We start from the raw sequence: 17,223 nt of genomic DNA on the forward strand, positions 1-17,223 counted from the left end.
TGTATAGTTGTGGAGTTTGGTTATTCAGTTAGTCACATTTCTTGTTTTCTTAGTGCTAATTTTTCCAACTTTTGAGCTATATGATATTTTTTTTAATAAAAAAAGTAAAGTTTTAAGCTACTTGCTTGTAGATTGAACTTTGAAGGCTTCAAACTCTTGGGGGACCGGAGCCTAGGGAGGGAAAGTGCAACCTTTGAGCAAATTAGTTCATACTATTTTTTTTTTAAAAAAAATTAATTATTCTCCTTGCAAATTGAAATAAGAGCCTAATTTTTGTTTAAAAAAAATGAATTTTAATTATGAGAGATTAAATTATTCTGCTTAAATAAAGGATACAATTTAAATTTTTTTAAAAAAAAATTCAAAATTGTTGGATGGAAAATCCTCTTTATTTATTTAGATTAACTTGTCTTGCTAAAAACAAGACTTGTGAGTTGTCACTTATATCAAACATTAAATAAAAAATTTACGGATAATGTTAGTTTTAGCCCATTTAAATTGTTTGATTTGGTTAATAATGAAATTGTATTGAATGAGTAGTATCGTGTTTGATAACAGAGAGAACGCACTGAATCGACTAACGGTACTTCTCACCTCGCGCTAATGCGATTTTGATTTATCAAAAAATTAAAAATAAAAATTAACATACTGATTATTTTATTTTCAAAAAATTTACAATTTTCCCATTGTATTTTGTATCTTTTGTACATTTGGTTATGTATATTTTCAAAACTAGAATTTTAATTATATCTTTCCATTTTTGATAATTTTAGTTTATTTTATAATAGAAAATATTGATATAATACTATACATGTAATATTTTATATCAAGTTAGAATTGAGTAGACACCACATCAACATCAACGTTAAAAAAAAAGAGCTAAAATTAAGAAAACAATACAAAAACAACTGAATATCACAAAAATTTCACAATATATATAGAATAACAAAAATACAAAAAACAAATATACATAATCAAAATTATAATAATCGACGTTACGTCAACACCAAATCAGAAAAATATCAAAATTGCAAAAAAAATACAAAAAAATGGAATATAACCTAAATTTCACTATATAATATCAAAATCACAAAAAAAATAGGTGGACTATAAAATTGTTAATGGCTCATACAATTTTACTTATGAAAACACAAATTATCATATCAATTATGTAAATATAGTAAATAGAAATCAATGCATAAAATATAATATAGTTATTTGATTGTTATTTCCATGTTATTTTAAAAATCAAATTATAATATTTCAATTCATGATTTTACGGCATCAACCATAACTATACCCCAAGTGAATATTTGCGCACCTCGATGAACCATATCATATGAGGGGCAAAATGAGTAATAATGTTATAATACGAGGATTGAATTGAAAATTAATCTAAAAATGGAGCCATTTGAGAAGAAAGCAGTGCGAGAGAGAAGCAAAAGATGATCACCACAAATCTTGTGCTTTAACCGTTCGTGTCGTGATTTTGTTTGTGGAGCAAGCAGAAGCTAAGGTAATCGCGGGAGATTTTTTTTTACTGAGAATTCTGAAGTTCCTGCCGGAGCTGCGGCGGAGATCGAGATGTTGTTTCAAGTCGGCGGACAAGGGACACGTCCGACTTTTTTCGAGATGGCGGCAGCTCAGCAGCTTCCGTCCAGTTTACGCGCTGCCCTCACTTACTCCCTTGGCGTATGTGTATTCATGCTTGTCAATTCCTCGATTTTTTTTTTATCAATTTGAACTTTTTAGTCTTCATTGGATTGTTATAGCTGATGCGTTTAATTATTTTTCTGCAATTCTTTGTTGGAAAATATGATACGGCCGCGGAAATGAGTGAGATTTATTCTTATAGCGCTACTCTTGTTTTTTGCACTGTCGAATACTCAAATTTTGAACTCAATTTTCCACTCTTCGTTTCTCTGACCTGTGGAAATTGGCGGCACCATCCAAAAATATGAAATTCACTACCACTTTCTGCAGGTATTGGCCTTAAGAAGACCATTCATCCACAAAATATTAGATTATGAAGATGAGTTTTTCGCCTTGCTAATGATGGTCCTTGAAACTCACAGTTTGCGGACCACAGGTAAAAATGTCTATTCTTGGTTCAAATTTTGTTTTTAACGAATTGACATGAAACTATTAAATATTGTATTTATGACTTGAAAACATTTATAATAATTTGGATTTTGCCATTGGGAGGGCATTAATTATCCTTGAGTGACCCGTCAGTTTTTAACTGCGCAGTCCTTTTTCTGATGACAGCTCTTATTGATTTGTTTTGTTCCCCCAGATGCTTCTTTTTCGGAGTCTTTGTATGGCTTAAGAAGAAGAGGAGTTGAGATTGTACTTAGGAAGAGCAATGTACTTGCAGACTCCGGTGCTGAATTTCGTCAGACTGGGTTACAGAAACATCAAAAACTTCTTTCAGTGATGTTTCTGGTGAATACTCTCTCTTAATATTGATTCACTTTAGGAGATGGACCAATTTGTTTTAATGGGTTGAGCTAAACTATTATCTAATGGATCCAATGTTTTATTAAACTAGATCATTCACAATCCTTCGATTGTGAACTTCTATTGATTAATGTATGATCAATTGATGCTATTGTCATCTTTCCTAAACTATGAATATTATGCAGTATCCATAACTTTGAGAGAAACATTCTTAAATCTACATTCCCCTTTGTAAAGTACAACACATTTTAAGTTGTTAATTGATAAAAGGTGAAGAGTTAATGTTTGGCCTCAAATTTAACCCCTTTTTTCAAAGGAGATCTTAAAAATTGACTAACTCTTACCCCATGTAGTCCCACTTTTTCAATTTTTTGGGAAAATTCAAGAATCACCCATGTTAACACTCATGTATAGAGGCTCGTCATCAAACTTCTTCCATTTTCAGTATCAGCCTGTTTATGAGGAAACAGGGGAGTTTCCTGAATCTTATACTGGCTCGAATGTATCGGCAATATGTAGTGGGGTTTTAACATCATATTTTTTTATATTTAATCCTTGTTTTATCATTGAGAAGAATGATCTTATTATTTGGTTTCTATGTCATTTTTTTTTTCTAGAATCATGAATGCCAGCAGTTGGTGAGTAGGGTGCTTCACTTGTACTTTGCAGGTTGTATTACCGTATATGAAGTCAAAATTGCAATCTGTTTATGATAAGGACAGGCAAGCTACACTCCAGGCGAGTTTATGGGGGGATAATGATGAAAGGTATGGTGATAGTGACTACCTTGGCAGAGGTGATGATTTATTTAGGTCAAGGGTCAACTTAGATACCAGAACATCTGCTAGAGTTCGTTGGACCCAGAGGCTGCGGAAGACTGTGGGTGCTTGCTATCCTTGGCTACATGCTGGAACTGAAGGTAATTTTTTGGGGGGGGGAGGGGTGGGGTGGGGGTGGGTTCTATTGTAGAATTTTTTGTTACGCTTTTGTTTATGAGCATAATCTTTCTACATTCTGCAGAATCTCTTGTTGATCAGCCTTCTGATAAAGTGCTATTGTTATGTTCTTCAGGATTATCGTTTGCTTATCAGCTATTATATCTTTTGGATGCCACTGGTTTCTACTCTCCAGGATTACATGCACTCGGCATTCATGTTTGTCGAGCCACGGGGCAAGAGCTGGTATTTACTCCGTAAATATGAATTAGTTTTCTGGGTTTACATACTGTTATTAATACCAGCATCGCTGTATAGTCTATGTCTCTTGAAGTAGCTTGCGCATATATTGATTTTTATCCTTCTGAGGGCTAGTCTTAAAGAAATTTATTGCATAGTTGCATGTGATGTCAGAGAAGCATGCCGATCATGCTTGTATGGATATAAAGTTGTCATAATTCTGTGCCACTTGCTTCTATTCTAATTCTAACCAAATAGGTCAGCAGTCATGATATTCCTGAATTAACGGTTTACTTGATTGTGTGATGCTACTTGGAGTTTTGAAGTTGCATCCTCTTTTCTTTTTGTTGTTGATTCAGTAGTACATTTTATGTCAATGGTCAGCGTGTGTGTTTTACTTTTACTAGTTCTTGATTAACGAGTCTTGAATTTCAAGGCCATCTCATATTCTTAATAGCACTTGATTTTTCATGCATGCAATTTGTAAATTAAATTTCCTAACCTTTATTTTCACCCTTATATACTAGAATATGTGTCGTTACATCCTTGTACGCTATGTGCAATCTCTCCGGAAGAAATTCACGTATGTCATGTGTGCCAATTTTCTGAGTTTGTTTTACATAGCTTTGATTATTTCATGTGATTTATAATATTGTCTTATTATTTGTCCTTTTTTGATGTCAAGATAGATGGATACATCGTCCCAAATTTCAAAAATAAGAAGTCGTGAACGGGAGAGGCTTCGTGGCCCCCCTTGGGTAAAGGTACAAGCCAACCTCGTTATTTTATTAGCTTGGCAATTTGCACGTGCATATTTTAGTCAAGTGACATAACTAGTTATTCAATTTTCCTTGATGCCGAACAATTTCATTGAGTCCTGACTAGTTTGAGTTTGTGTAGGGTTTAGATGAATATTCGGTAGATGTTTTTCCTTTTTCAGAAGGCTATGCTATTCATAGATTTGCATCAAATGCTAATTTTCTTTGACTAATAAAATAGAAGATATCTTATATCCTATTTTCATAAATTTTAGGCTCCCACCAAAGAAAAGTCACTTTTGCTTTGTGTTTAGGTATTTTTATTAAGTTTTACTTACACCTCAGGCAATACAAGGTGGATTGCTCAGCTGCATATATGCTGTCCTGGACTATGCCCAAACTGGTTTGATTGCATCAGTATTTTTCTTTAAAGTGAGTATCCTTCAGCCTTTCATGACATTTTTCATATCCTCTTCGTTTTCTTCGTTTATCGTAATTATTTTTAGAGGCTAGGATTCTTCATGATTTGTTTCTCGGAATTATATCACCTCTCCTGCTCACTCCTATGCTTGTTTCTATTTTGGATTATAAAAACTTACTTTTTTCATTACCTGGATATAGATGATGGAATGGTGGTATCAGTCTGCGGAGGATAGAATGTCTGCTTCAGCTGTATATCCCCCACCACCACCTCCTATTCCCCCAATGGTCAGTGGCTCTTTCTGAATTAAAATTTCATTTTGCTTAATTTTCCTGGATAATTTGTCATCTATAGAAGGGCGTTCTCGGAGATAAAGGATGTGTTTGGTTGGCATTTTTAAATCAGTTTTCTCAATCTCAAATTGCTGACCAAGTGAAAAGATGTTTAATTTTGGATGTCATTTCTATTTTGTGAATGATTTTGTTGTTGTTTTGAAAGAAGAACAGTAAATAAGAAGAGTAAACTAGAATCTCCACGCTTTTCTCTTGATCCAAGTGAAGATCAATTAAAATATTCCTCAGCCATAAAGCTTGATTAGCAGCAGCCGTTAAAGCTACAAACTCTGCCTCAGCTGTGGATTGAGCGCTACTGGTTCTTGTTTTTTAGAGCTCCATGAGAAAATGCCGGAACCAAATGTGAAACAGTAGCCTGAAGTGCTTTTCATATCATCAAACGGAACCTCCCCAATCACTGTCTGAAAATCCAACCAACTTGAACTCTTTGTTGCTTTTGAATTTAATGCCAAAATCACTTGTGCCTTCCACATATCTAATCACCCTTTTTGCAGCCTTGAGATGCCATTCACTTGCACAGTGTATAAATCGAGACAAAATGCTTACAACATTCAAAATATCAGGTCGAGTTGTTTTGAGATACATCAAGCAACCAATCAAACTTCTAAAATATGCTTGATCAATTTTGTCTGCTCCATCCTCTTTACAGAGCTTTTCCTTTTGGTTCATGGGAGTGCTCATTTCTTTGCATTCTTCAAGTTTAAACTTCTTCAGATTTTTCTTGGCATATTTCTTCGGACAAATGAAGACTTCGATGCTCAATATGTTTAATTTCCATTCCAAGAAAGAAGGTCATCAATCCAAGATCTGTCATCTCAAAAACTTCCATCTTCTCTTGCTTAAACTTTTGCACAAGACTTGTGTTATTTCCTGTCACAAGCAAATCATCAACGTAAAGTGAGATGTTAAGAATTTCAGCTCCATTGTACGTGACATACAATGTTGATTCAGATTTTCTTTTATCAAATCCCAACTTCTGCAAATGTTCGTTAATTCTACTATACCAAGCTCTTGGAGGTTGCTCTATGTAAATCTCCTCCTGCAGAAAACCATTCAAGAAATCCAACTTGACATCTAACTGGTACATTTTCCAATTCTTTGCTACAATGGCGAGTAAGAGCCTGAGGGTATCGAGTCTAGCAACTGGTGCGAAGGTGTCTAACCACTCCACACCAAATATTTGAGCATATCCTTTGACTACGAGTCTAGCTTTATACTTGTGGTTAAATCAACAACATTAAACTTCGTTCTATACACCCGTTTGACTCCAATTAAGCTTGGTTAAATCCTATAGCACAATTCTGAACAGATATATTAACCGTCTATTTGGATGCTTAAAATTTTGAGTTTGGATTTGGATTTGGATTTGGAATTGGAACTGGATTTAAAAATTCATGGATTTAGAATTCCATCTTGTGTTTGTTTGAAATTTAAAAATTATATTTATAATTTCATTTCTTGTTTGAAAAAAAATTGAATTTGAAAATTTAAAAAATTTTACTTAAATAACTTCAATTATCTTTTACACAAATCAACATTTAAAACCTATTATTCACATTATTAAAAAACTGAAAAATTAAAATTAATTTTATTATATATTTCCCTGTACCATTTCAATTATATTTTTGTGTTATATAAAATATTAACTCTTATGTAATGAATTAACTACTTTTAATGAACACAAAGTGAATTATTGAAATAAAATAATCAAACATAACATCTAAATATTCAAATTTAAATTCTACGAAATAAATTTCAAAATTAAATATTCAATCATATCCTAATTTTATAAATAGAAAAATAAATTATTATTGAATAAAGCATTGTTCAATATTCATGACAACTATAATAATAGATCTCAAATATCAAAGGCAAAAACTTGTGTGAGACGGTCTCACAGGTCGTATTTGTGATACGAATCTCTTATTTGGGTCACCCATGAAAAAGTATTACTTTTTATGCTAAAAGTGTTACTTTTTATCGTGAATATGGGTAGGGTTGACCCGTCTCACAGATTATGATCCGTGAGACGGTCTCACATTAGACCCACTCAATATCAAATATGCAAAATAAAAAATAAATAAATTTGTCATGTAATCCAGTCGTGATATATAAAGATGGTAGAAGGATAATAATTAAAACAATTTGTTATGGATATTTTTTTAGGTTTATTCAAATCCAAATCTCATCAAATCTGAGCAGTGTTGAAAAGTTGAAAAGATTTATTTATACACAATCAAATCCAATCAAATCCCTTGGAATCTAATTCTATTTTTAAAATCCAACTAACCAAACGGTTAAAACCAGCATTTACAAATCCAAATCCTCACGAATCCCTCCAAATCCTTACTTCCAAACAGCTCTTTTATGTAGCCCAGGATCATAAAGTGACATTTTATGTCCTTTGTCATACTAACAAACTTAATTCCGTGCTTTGCAAATTGAATTTTGTTGCCATACAGGTTGCGAAGGATGGAATCCCTCTTCCCACAGACAAGACATCATGCCCTTTATGCTCACAAAAGCGCGCCAATCCATCAGTATTGACAGCTTCAGGATTTGTTTTCTGCTATACTTGCATATTTAAATATGTCACTCAGGTGAGACTCCTTTAACTTTGGCCTTGTTTTTCAGCATGAAGATTTAAAGCTGTTTTATGGTTTCCGAAAATGGCATAAGCATAACCTCTGGATTGAGAATCGACATCTTCTTTGGATTATAGTTAGTTTTACCATATTATTTTACCAGTAGATCGGAAAATGACCAGTTTTGATATTATTTAAATGATTACGTCTAAAGGAAGTTTCAGTCCATTTTATGAATAAGTAAAACATGTAATTTTCTCACAAAAAATCTCATTCAAATGCTTGATATCATAATGCTCCTCTCTTTCTTATTCATTACCTTTTCTAATGCCGTTTTTTCCTATTAGTAGTCTTATATGTTTTCTGCATTTTGCATCGTTACTCTGGTGAATTCATTGTTTTCGTGGTCGCAGTACAAGCGTTGTCCGGTTACATTGATGCCTGCTACGGTAGACCTTATCAGAAGGCTTTTTCATGATATATAGAAACTGGGAAAGGCAATGTAATACGGGAAATCGGTGGTATTGTTGAATTTCTTCCATAACCTACCAAGAATAATATTTTTTTCCATGAATGCGGAGAATTTTCTGTGTACTGCATATTGTTAATGTATGCAATCATAGTGCAAAAAATAATCCGATTTTATATTCTGAAGTTGAAGAAGTTCCAGCAATTAAATAAAATAAGTACCATCTTCACTATGTTACAGTAGATGAGTTTGATAAAATAGATGATTGTGGTGTAGGAGTAAGTTTGCTAAAATGAGAATATATCTAAATTTTTTAAAAAAATGATATAATTTTTTTAAAAATTATAATTTTAAAAAAAAAATCCATACCTAGTTAGTTATTTAAAATTATTATCAGAAATCAGACAAAATATATCTTTAAAATTCTTGGTTTTGATTACTTTTACAAACTTTTTAAATAAAAATTATTTAACATCGAAGAATAGTTTACGGAAAAAATAATTTATTCTCCTAATTATGATCTTACGATTATTACTATATTTATAGACACGCACGCATCAGTTCATTACATGGTCAATCAAATATTAAGTAGGAATTGATACTGTGTGTCTGAAAGTTAAATAAAAATTAAGATAATTTTAATTCATCATTGAAAATTATATCTAATAAAATTGAAAAATCGATCCATTTATTGTATGAAGTTTGAAAATGTTTTAAGTTTTTTTAGAGTGAAAATATCAGAGTTGGTACAAAGCACTCATTTATGTATAAAATAATTCAAACAATTATTTAGTTTAGAGTCTTTAGGCTGAAAGATATGTTATGATATCCAACTAGATTACAGCCAACAATTTAGGCCCACCAAACAAAAATCGGGTGTATATATGTGATATTATTAATTTTGTTTTTTCCCCAATTCTACTATTCGAATTTTTTTCAAAAATGTAAATATTATATTCTTTGAATTTCATTTTATGAATTTTCAATAATAATAAAAAAAAAAACCGATACCTAAAAATCACTCATCTTTGTGTAGGTTATACCATATCTCCTGTCACAACTTTATTGGCAAGTTTACATACCTTAGCAAACAAGGTTGGGTTGGTGTTTCATTATTTTTTAAAAAAAAAAAATAATAAACATAAAATATGGAATGGATGTAATATTATTCCATCTCATATTATGTGCAATAAATTAAATGTTGGCCGTAAATAAGCCTTAAATTATACACAATAATAGTATTGTTAAGTAACTGATACGTTAAATTCATTACAAATAACGTAAGGAGGACCACATAATTATCAAAATATCAATTTACACATGTTATGAAGGAATTCACACACATAATTATCCCAGTGACTTTTATTGAATAATTTGTGGGATAAATAATAATTTTTTATTAGAATTAAATTTAAAAGTTATCACTTACTTCTTTGTATTTTTTTTGGGATTTGAGTTACCAGATGCTCAATATATCTTAACAAATACTAAATACTAATGTACGATAAAATTTTGTGTGAATAAAATATTATCATTGTAATTTTTGTCTCTCTCAAATTTTATGTATGTTATTACTTAGTTTTAATATATATATATATATATATATATATATATATATATAGACACACACACACACACACTCGCACCATTGAAATATGAAGTGTCACATATAATTTATTTGAGGTGTAAAAGGGAAGGCATTATATGCTATGATTGGGAATTGTTGTGGTACCACCAATGCTTTCACCAGTTCATCCACATAAAAAGCCTCAACTTTATTCATACTTTATCGTGCATATAAAATATAATATATTTCCATTTTACATCAATCCAAAAGTTTAGATGATAATCTAAAATAATCAATATATATTATTTTTAAAAAAAAAAGGAAAAAAAATGATAGGTCGCAATTGTAAATGATAAATATTTTGCATGTTACGATGTATATATATAGTTTTGATATGACGTTCACTCATTGTTCAACTTTCGTGTTCATCTATAAAGTCATGTTCATTTATTAGATGTATAATTTGGATAAGTTTTTATCACATCTAATAGATAATTGTCAACTCCTTTTAAATTGTCTTATAATTTAAACTTCTGAAACTTTTAAGTGATCTATATATCTTTTTAGTTGCTATGTCAAAGGAAAAAAAAAGTTGCAATTATCCTCATTAACTATAAATTGATTTGTAGCATTTTTGTAAAATATTATATCTATTGATTCTAAAAAAAAAATATTATATCTATTGCTAATGAAACGGCTTAAATATTTTGAATTAAATGATAATTCTATTATTTAATAATCACTCTCCCAGAAAAACAATTATTGTTATTTATAAATTATATAACATGCAAATAATCAATTGAGGATAAATACCATCAACATTTGAAAGTTGAAAATTTGGAAATCTACGTTTTGTATAATAAGAAAATGTACCAAACCATCTGACTCGGCAAGAAAAAATCATCAATTATTTCAAAATCTGTTTTGTTAGATAAAAGTTGAAGTAATGTCACACTTGGGTAAAAAATTTAGAAGTTCATCTTTCTTGAACATTAAACAATTTAACAGTTTGTATACTTATCCAGACATCAACAAAAGATTTGATTTTTTTATCTCTGTTTTTCTCCTTCATCCACCAACTTCGGCAGAGACAGCTAGCTTCTGAAAAGAATCGGCTAAAAAACAACTTCCCTCAAATCAAAGTTATTCTTGTAAGTGATCTGAGTCAATCAAGTGAGTATTTAAAGTTTAAAACATAGAAATATTTTATGTATGACATCTTAAAAAAATAAAAAGAAAGAAACAGTGTTCCTAGGAAACAGAGCACCAGCACTACTGAAGACTATGAGTGATTGTTTCCACGGGGAGAGTTTGCGTTATGTCATGTTACCTCTAAAGTTTTCATTATGTATATATATATATATATATATATATATATATATATATATATATATATATATATATATATATATATATAAATGTGTATATTATATACAAAAGATTCCTCTCTGGTGCAGTGTCAGTCCCGTCTTCTTGGATTTACTGATCTCTCTTTTTTTTTCTTTTTTTTTTTTTTGCTCTTTTCTGTTGGATTTTTGGCAGAAAACGCCATTTTTGGTGCCTACTTTTATGATATTCTGAGGACATACAGTTATCTTCATTCATCTTTTTGTTGGTGCCTTTTTTTAAATCGGAGGTAAATGAATTGGATTGTTGTTACTAAAATATGTGGGGGCACATGTGTCTCTTTGCATGTCCATCTGTTGCTTCTTTCCTTTCTTCTTCCTTCTTCCTTTTGCATCCACTTGTTCTACCATAATTACATATCTTTTTCTTTTTTTACCTTCTTGGAAATTGCTGAAAACCAGTTTGAAATTAGATTACTGCTCAACTTTTTCAGTTCTGATTCCGTATTTTCACCCACTCTTTTATATGTGAAAAAAGAAGAGTGGAAAATGGATGTTTACTTTTTTCTGATAAATTTTTATGCTTTCTTGCAGCTGGGAGAAAGGTAGAACACAAGAAACACGTATAAAAATACCCAAAATTATCCCTTTTTATTCCGAACTTTTTTTGGAAAACGGGAAGTTAGATAAAGAAATTGCATGTGATTGCAGTTGGGGATTAGTTGAGAACAGATCACGTTTCCTTTTACTAGTGTTCCATTTTGAGGTCACTGTTTTCTTGGAATTGAATGAACAGTCCTTTTGTGGCAAAGAAAAGGGAATGGAGCCATTCAATTTGAATCACAAGTCTCTGGAGAGAGTTGTTTCACAGAGAGCAATTCAAATGAGCAGTTCATTTTCTTGCCAAATTTGTGCGATTGGTTTTCTTTGTGGGATTTGTTTAACCTCGTTGTTTATGGCTGCTCTCACTTCATTTGGTGCTTTTGCATTGTGGGGCAATTCATTTTCTAATGGAATTCCGAGTCTGAATTCGAGCTCCATCGGTTTCAGTAAGTTCATCATATATCCATTTTCTTGATTCCCATTATTCATTACTTGTTGAATAAATTTCCATTACCATGTTCTGGTTTATTTTTCTGATTAATGTTCTTGGTATAATTGCAATTTTTGTTTTTATCACTTTCTTCTTATTTGATGTTAGTGATTACGCTTGACCTTTTAACTTGATTTGAGGTTATCTAATTTCATCCAAAACTCACTGTTCCGTTGCTCTTAGAATACTGCTCTCATATAAAAATATATAAAATAAATAAAAATTTCACCTGTATAAAATGTGACATGATAGTCAAAACGTGCATTTTAGAAAAATCAAAGATGAAATTTGTAAACTTCTTTAACCGAATATCCTTTGTTTTGATCTTATGGAATTCGCTCCCGAGGCGATCTTTAAGGTTTGAGTCCCCGTAGGTTGCGAAAATAAATAAAGAAAAAGTGTCAAATGTGTCTTGTAAGGAGTTGGACTATCCCTAACGTTAAAAGATGCATCAACTTTACTCCCCTGTTTACAGCCAACTCCCACTTTTTTCCTTGGCAAGAAACACTGAAACCCACTTTTAAAGTTATTAATGTTAAAAATATAATGCATATTGAATTTTTTTTTTATTTCTTTACATGACAGATGGAAACTGCGATGGATTACCGAAAGAAAAGGAAAAAATTATGTATCCAAATGAAAGTATTAAGCTTGAAACAGATGATGAAAGAGTTTCCATGCTATACTCAGCATGGAGTGAAGTTTTTAACATAAGCGACGAATCAGTAGACAATGAAGCTAAGTTCTCTCATAAAGTTCGAATATCCGAAGTTCTGCCAGACGCTCCTCACCTGGAGAATTGCAAGTTAAAAGTTCAAGCGAATGATCATCTTGATCGGAGACTTGAGAACATGAACCTCCCACCGTGGACCATCTGGAAAGGTCGATTAGACGACCTTTCACTATTGTCGAATGATGAGCAACTCATGTACAACCGGGATCAAACAATATTTCAAGGAGCTTATCCTCCTTGGGTATGCGAGTTTTACTTGAAACAGATTATCTATTTATGTTTCTCGTCTATGATTAATATCGCAACTTATGAACCTGTTCTTAAACTGTAATGATATTTGAACCAGGATGTGAAACATACATTTTAATTTGTTTTATCTCTGCCATTCATTGAGATTGAGAATTCTTTTTTACCAGATTGAGGGATCCGATGAAGAAAACTATCCTCTAACTAGAAAAGTGCAACGAGACATATGGCTTCATCAGCATCCAGTCAACTGCAGTGATCCTAGTATAAAGTTTTTAGTAGCTGATTGGGAGAGATTGCCTGGATTTGGTATGGGTGCACAAATCGCGGGTATGTGTGGTCTTCTGGCGATTGCCATCAATGAAAAGAGGGTTCTCGTTACTGATTATTATAATCGAGCCGATCATGATGGCTGTAAAGGTTGGTTATGGCATACTGGATCACACTTGCGTCAAATATGCTTCTCTTTTTTGGTATACTCTGTTTCGTGATTTATTATATATTTGTGTGCTTTGTAGGTTCGTCTCGCTCTAGTTGGTCTTGTTATTTCTTCCCAGAAACTTCTCTAGAATGCAAGAGACGTGCATTTGAACTAAAGCAGGATAAAGAAGCATGGGACAATATGGTTATAACAGGGAAAGACAACTATTCTTCAAGAGACATATGGTCCGGAAGAATTCCAAGGTAAAAAAACGTTTGCGCACACTACTCGTTTGCTTTCCGATTAAACATTGTATTTGTCTTATAAATTTACTTTTTAGGGTGTGGGGTAATCCTTGGAGTATGATTCAGCCAACAACGGAGATAAACGGGAGCTTAATTACACACCATCGTAAAATGGATCGGAGATGGTGGAGAGCACAGGTAGAGTGAATCCCTTTCCAGGTACTCGATGGATGCTCAAAAATTGATATTATCAAGCTCGAGCATGAGAAATTCAATACACTGAGAAATTCAATACGTATGAGAGTCTGGCTTGAGTTTGAAATTCCTGCTCAACTCAAATTTCAAGTATTCTTAACTCTTAATCTAGTTGTGCTTGGGTAGAGCGACTTGCCTAAACTCATTTGCAGCTGTAGCCATTCTTGAAATTTTTAAAATGTTACAGGCAGTTCGCTACCTGATGAGGTTTCAGTCTGAGTACATGTGCAACTTAATGAATGTTGCACGGCATCATGCCTTTGGATGGGAAGCAGCTAAAACGGTTCTTGCATCTCATGTACAGGTTTGCCATTTCTTGGAATAGCTTAAGATACTAATAAGAGTTAAATGCACATAACAGGTTATACGAGCGATCATTTCCATATTCCACTGAAAATAAAGCTTCACCTTAGGATCGCAATCAATCTCTGTCCATTTCTTTTTCATTTTGCATTTCCACGTGATATGAATACGCAATTATGCCGTGTTTATAAATAGTTGTAAAAAGAAGACCATTTGTGATAAAACGTTACTTTTTTGAACTGAAAGGAATGTTGTTGATAATGATGTGCATGTTCTCTTGCACATTTCTTGTTTTTGCAAACTATATTTTCTTTCCTAGTCTTTCTTCACGAATCAGCCTTTTGTATTTGCCCCTTTCACCAGTATCCTGATGAGGGAAGCCGAAGACAATTTGCATTCTAACGTCCAGAGTCTCTAATCATTCTGCAGGATACAGAAGATAAGAACTCGCATGACATAGATAAATATGTATGGTCGAATCACGAACTATGGATTCCTCGTCCATTATTGAGCATGCACGTTAGAATGGGAGATAAGGCATGTGAAATGAAAGTGCTTGGACTTGAAGAATACATGCACCTCGCGCAACGAGTCCGAAAACGCTTCCCACATCTCAACAACATCTGGCTATCTACTGAAATGCAGGTTCGTGTTAATATGCACGGAGTGTTGATTTCTCAAACAGTTGTGGAGCCAAAGGGGGACTGTAAGGTCATTTTTATACATTTACATGAAAAAGTACATATAATATTATATTTTGCCCCTCATAAATTATTTCAATTTTAGTTTCATTGTCTTAATTCAAACAAATAAAATCATCCGACTCTGCCACTAGTTTCACATGTAGTTTTCTTGTAGAAATTTGGTAGCATACTGAGAAAGTCAGCTGACAATATAAATGCTCATCACTTTCGATTAGGATGTCATCGATGGATCAAAATCCTACCGGCATTGGAAGTTTTACTACACGAATGTGACACGACAAACTGGCAACATTTTGATGGCGACATATGAGGCGAGTCTAGGGAGGGAAACAGGCACGAACTATCCACTTGTTAACTTTCTGATGGCCACAGAGGCTGATTTTTTCGTCGGAGCCTTAGGCTCAACATGGTGTTTTCTCATTGATGGTATGAGGAATACAGGAGGAAAAGTCATGTATGGTTATCTGAGTGTTAACAAGGATAGATTTTGGTAGAGTTGTCAAAATTCACTGGTGTTTAGCACGATACTTTCCGAAAATCTCATCAATGGAGGAACGATATCACCTTTTTTGTTCGATAAGATACAGATATTCATCATATGTACAAATATAAGATGAAATCTGATGAGCAAAGTGAAACATGTGACAAATATTCTATCAATGATAGAATAGATGAATAGATGATGATAGGTCTGTTTCATGAAATAGGCGGATGTATGGTGTGTGGATATGAACGTTTAGGCAATAATGCACGACTTAGCCGCATCTTGGGTTCCGTTGAGACCTGTAATGGTCTTTCTGCTATTTTTATTTCCTGTTTTTGTTTAGTGAAAAATTAGCTCGTGTATTTCTTCGACAAAATAATGGATATGTATCTATTTGAATATTAAATATATACAATTTTAACAAATAAAACAAGAAATAAATGAGTAAAAAACTATGTTGTTTAATAGCGTTTTATCCATTTCAAAAATAAAAAAATAAAAAATTATCTTTTATATACATTACCTCTTTATCTAAATACATTTAAGTAGCAAAATAAGATGATATTTTTAATGAAAATGATAAAACTTATGTCAACAAATACTAAAAATTAGATTGTCCAAAAGATATAATCATATCTCAAAAAAATTTACGAAATGGTATATTAGAGAAATTTTTAATAGTTTGTATGATAAGAATCACAAAAAGAATGAAGCATTCAAAAAAGAAAAATGAATGTGAACAAGTGCGGAAAAGTGTAAGTTTTTTGATGGAATAGACTCAGCATGGGGTGTGAACATGAAATTAGATGACATTCCTTTTTTTGTTTTTAATCATTTACGGTGTTATTACCGCGTTATGTTCGACGTGCAAAAGAAAAATATTTTATGTTTTTGAGGTATGTTAAATGTCTTGTGACCAATTATGAACGGATTTGAAAGTCGTGGCCGATGACCTCTCCACCTCGGTAAAGCATGACCGAGTTTAGATCAGGATTGAAAAACGGTAAGGGACCAATCCATCCGGTAAAGCATGACCAGATATCTTATGTATGTTGTAGTGGACTTTCTCTGCCAGCCAGTACTGTGTTTTAGCATGATCAGGCGTATTTATTATGAGTCACTTGCTTTGAAAAATATCTCTACGGAAAATGATGAAGTTTATGCATTTTCAAGTATGTATGATGCAAGTATGCTTATGACAAGTTTTATGATGATGACACGTCTATGTTTATATTATTACATTCAAGTTTGAGTATGTACGTTCTACTTCAAAGATGTATGTGGTTCTATTACATATTACTTGTTATTCTCGATTTGTAGGTGAGAACGAGTATGAGGAGACGAGAAGTGGGGACCAATGAACCGGCTTGGACTGCGCAGGAGGCTAAACCCGAAGACCGCCCATATTTTAAGAATTTATAAATGTTAATTCAAATACTCTAATTTTTACGAGATTGTTTACGATGTTAAACGTTTAACTTTTTGCAAACTTCAATTGTAATTGTTTTTATTTCAAATATTTATAGACAAACAATTTATTTATAACGCAATTTGAAAGATTATTAATTTTATTTTTCTGTAAATTTTATAATAGATTAAAAAATA

General features: G+C 32.3%; 2 protein-coding genes across 4 annotated transcripts; both read left to right on the top strand.

Annotated features, from left to right (window-relative positions):
• The first annotated feature begins 1,370 nt into the window (after nt 1-1,370).
• Nucleotides 1,371-8,438, top strand: LOC140804799 (peroxisome biogenesis protein 12). Its single transcript, XM_073160935.1, has 10 exons — nt 1,371-1,692; nt 1,984-2,089; nt 2,297-2,445; nt 3,130-3,379; nt 3,532-3,641; nt 4,325-4,399; nt 4,739-4,825; nt 5,015-5,101; nt 7,630-7,767; nt 8,166-8,438. Exons 1-10 carry the CDS (start codon nt 1,585-1,587, stop codon nt 8,235-8,237), a joined length of 1,182 nt encoding a protein of 393 aa, XP_073017036.1. The 5' UTR covers nt 1,371-1,584; the 3' UTR covers nt 8,238-8,438.
• Nucleotides 8,439-10,740: 2,302 nt separating this feature from the next.
• Nucleotides 10,741-15,943, top strand: LOC140804374 (uncharacterized). 3 transcript variants are annotated; one of them, XM_073160363.1, is made up of 9 exons: nt 10,741-10,939; nt 11,729-12,183; nt 12,813-13,201; nt 13,377-13,626; nt 13,725-13,890; nt 13,968-14,070; nt 14,315-14,431; nt 14,860-15,075; nt 15,350-15,943. In XM_073160363.1, the coding sequence occupies exons 2-9, from the start codon at nt 11,955-11,957 to the stop codon at nt 15,626-15,628; spliced, it is 1,749 nt and encodes a 582-aa protein (XP_073016464.1). In that variant the 5' UTR covers nt 10,741-10,939; nt 11,729-11,954; the 3' UTR covers nt 15,629-15,943. The 3 variants fall into 3 exon arrangements, with proteins under 3 accessions (XP_073016464.1, XP_073016463.1, XP_073016462.1); XM_073160362.1 differs by lacking the exon at nt 10,741-10,939 and adding an exon at nt 11,058-11,125; XM_073160361.1 differs by lacking the exon at nt 10,741-10,939 and adding an exon at nt 11,184-11,424.
• Nucleotides 15,944-17,223: the final 1,280 nt, after the last annotated feature.

Source organism: Primulina eburnea, chromosome 11, assembly GCF_022965805.1.
Source record: "Primulina eburnea isolate SZY01 chromosome 11, ASM2296580v1, whole genome shotgun sequence".
NCBI classification, from domain to species: Eukaryota; Viridiplantae; Streptophyta; class Magnoliopsida; order Lamiales; family Gesneriaceae; genus Primulina; species Primulina eburnea.

Bases quoted from the DNA above. Each gene is read 5' to 3' on its own strand.
- LOC140804799 (XM_073160935.1), top strand. From the start codon at position 1,585: ATGTTGTTTCAAGTCGGCGGACAAGGGACACGTCCGACTTTTTTCGAG. The intron at 3,642-4,324 runs GTATTTACTCCG...ATGTCAAGATAG, and splicing joins GAGCCACGGGGCAAGAGCTG to ATGGATACATCGTCCCAAAT. The intron at 5,102-7,629 runs GTCAGTGGCTCT...GTTGCCATACAG, and splicing joins CACCTCCTATTCCCCCAATG to GTTGCGAAGGATGGAATCCC.
- LOC140804374 (XM_073160361.1), top strand. From the start codon at position 11,207: ATGTGTATATTATATACAAAAGATTCCTCTCTGGTGCAGTGTCAGTCC. The intron at 11,425-11,728 runs GTAAATGAATTG...GCTTTCTTGCAG, and splicing joins TGCCTTTTTTTAAATCGGAG to CTGGGAGAAAGGTAGAACAC. The intron at 15,076-15,349 runs GTTCGTGTTAAT...ACTTTCGATTAG, and splicing joins GGCTATCTACTGAAATGCAG to GATGTCATCGATGGATCAAA.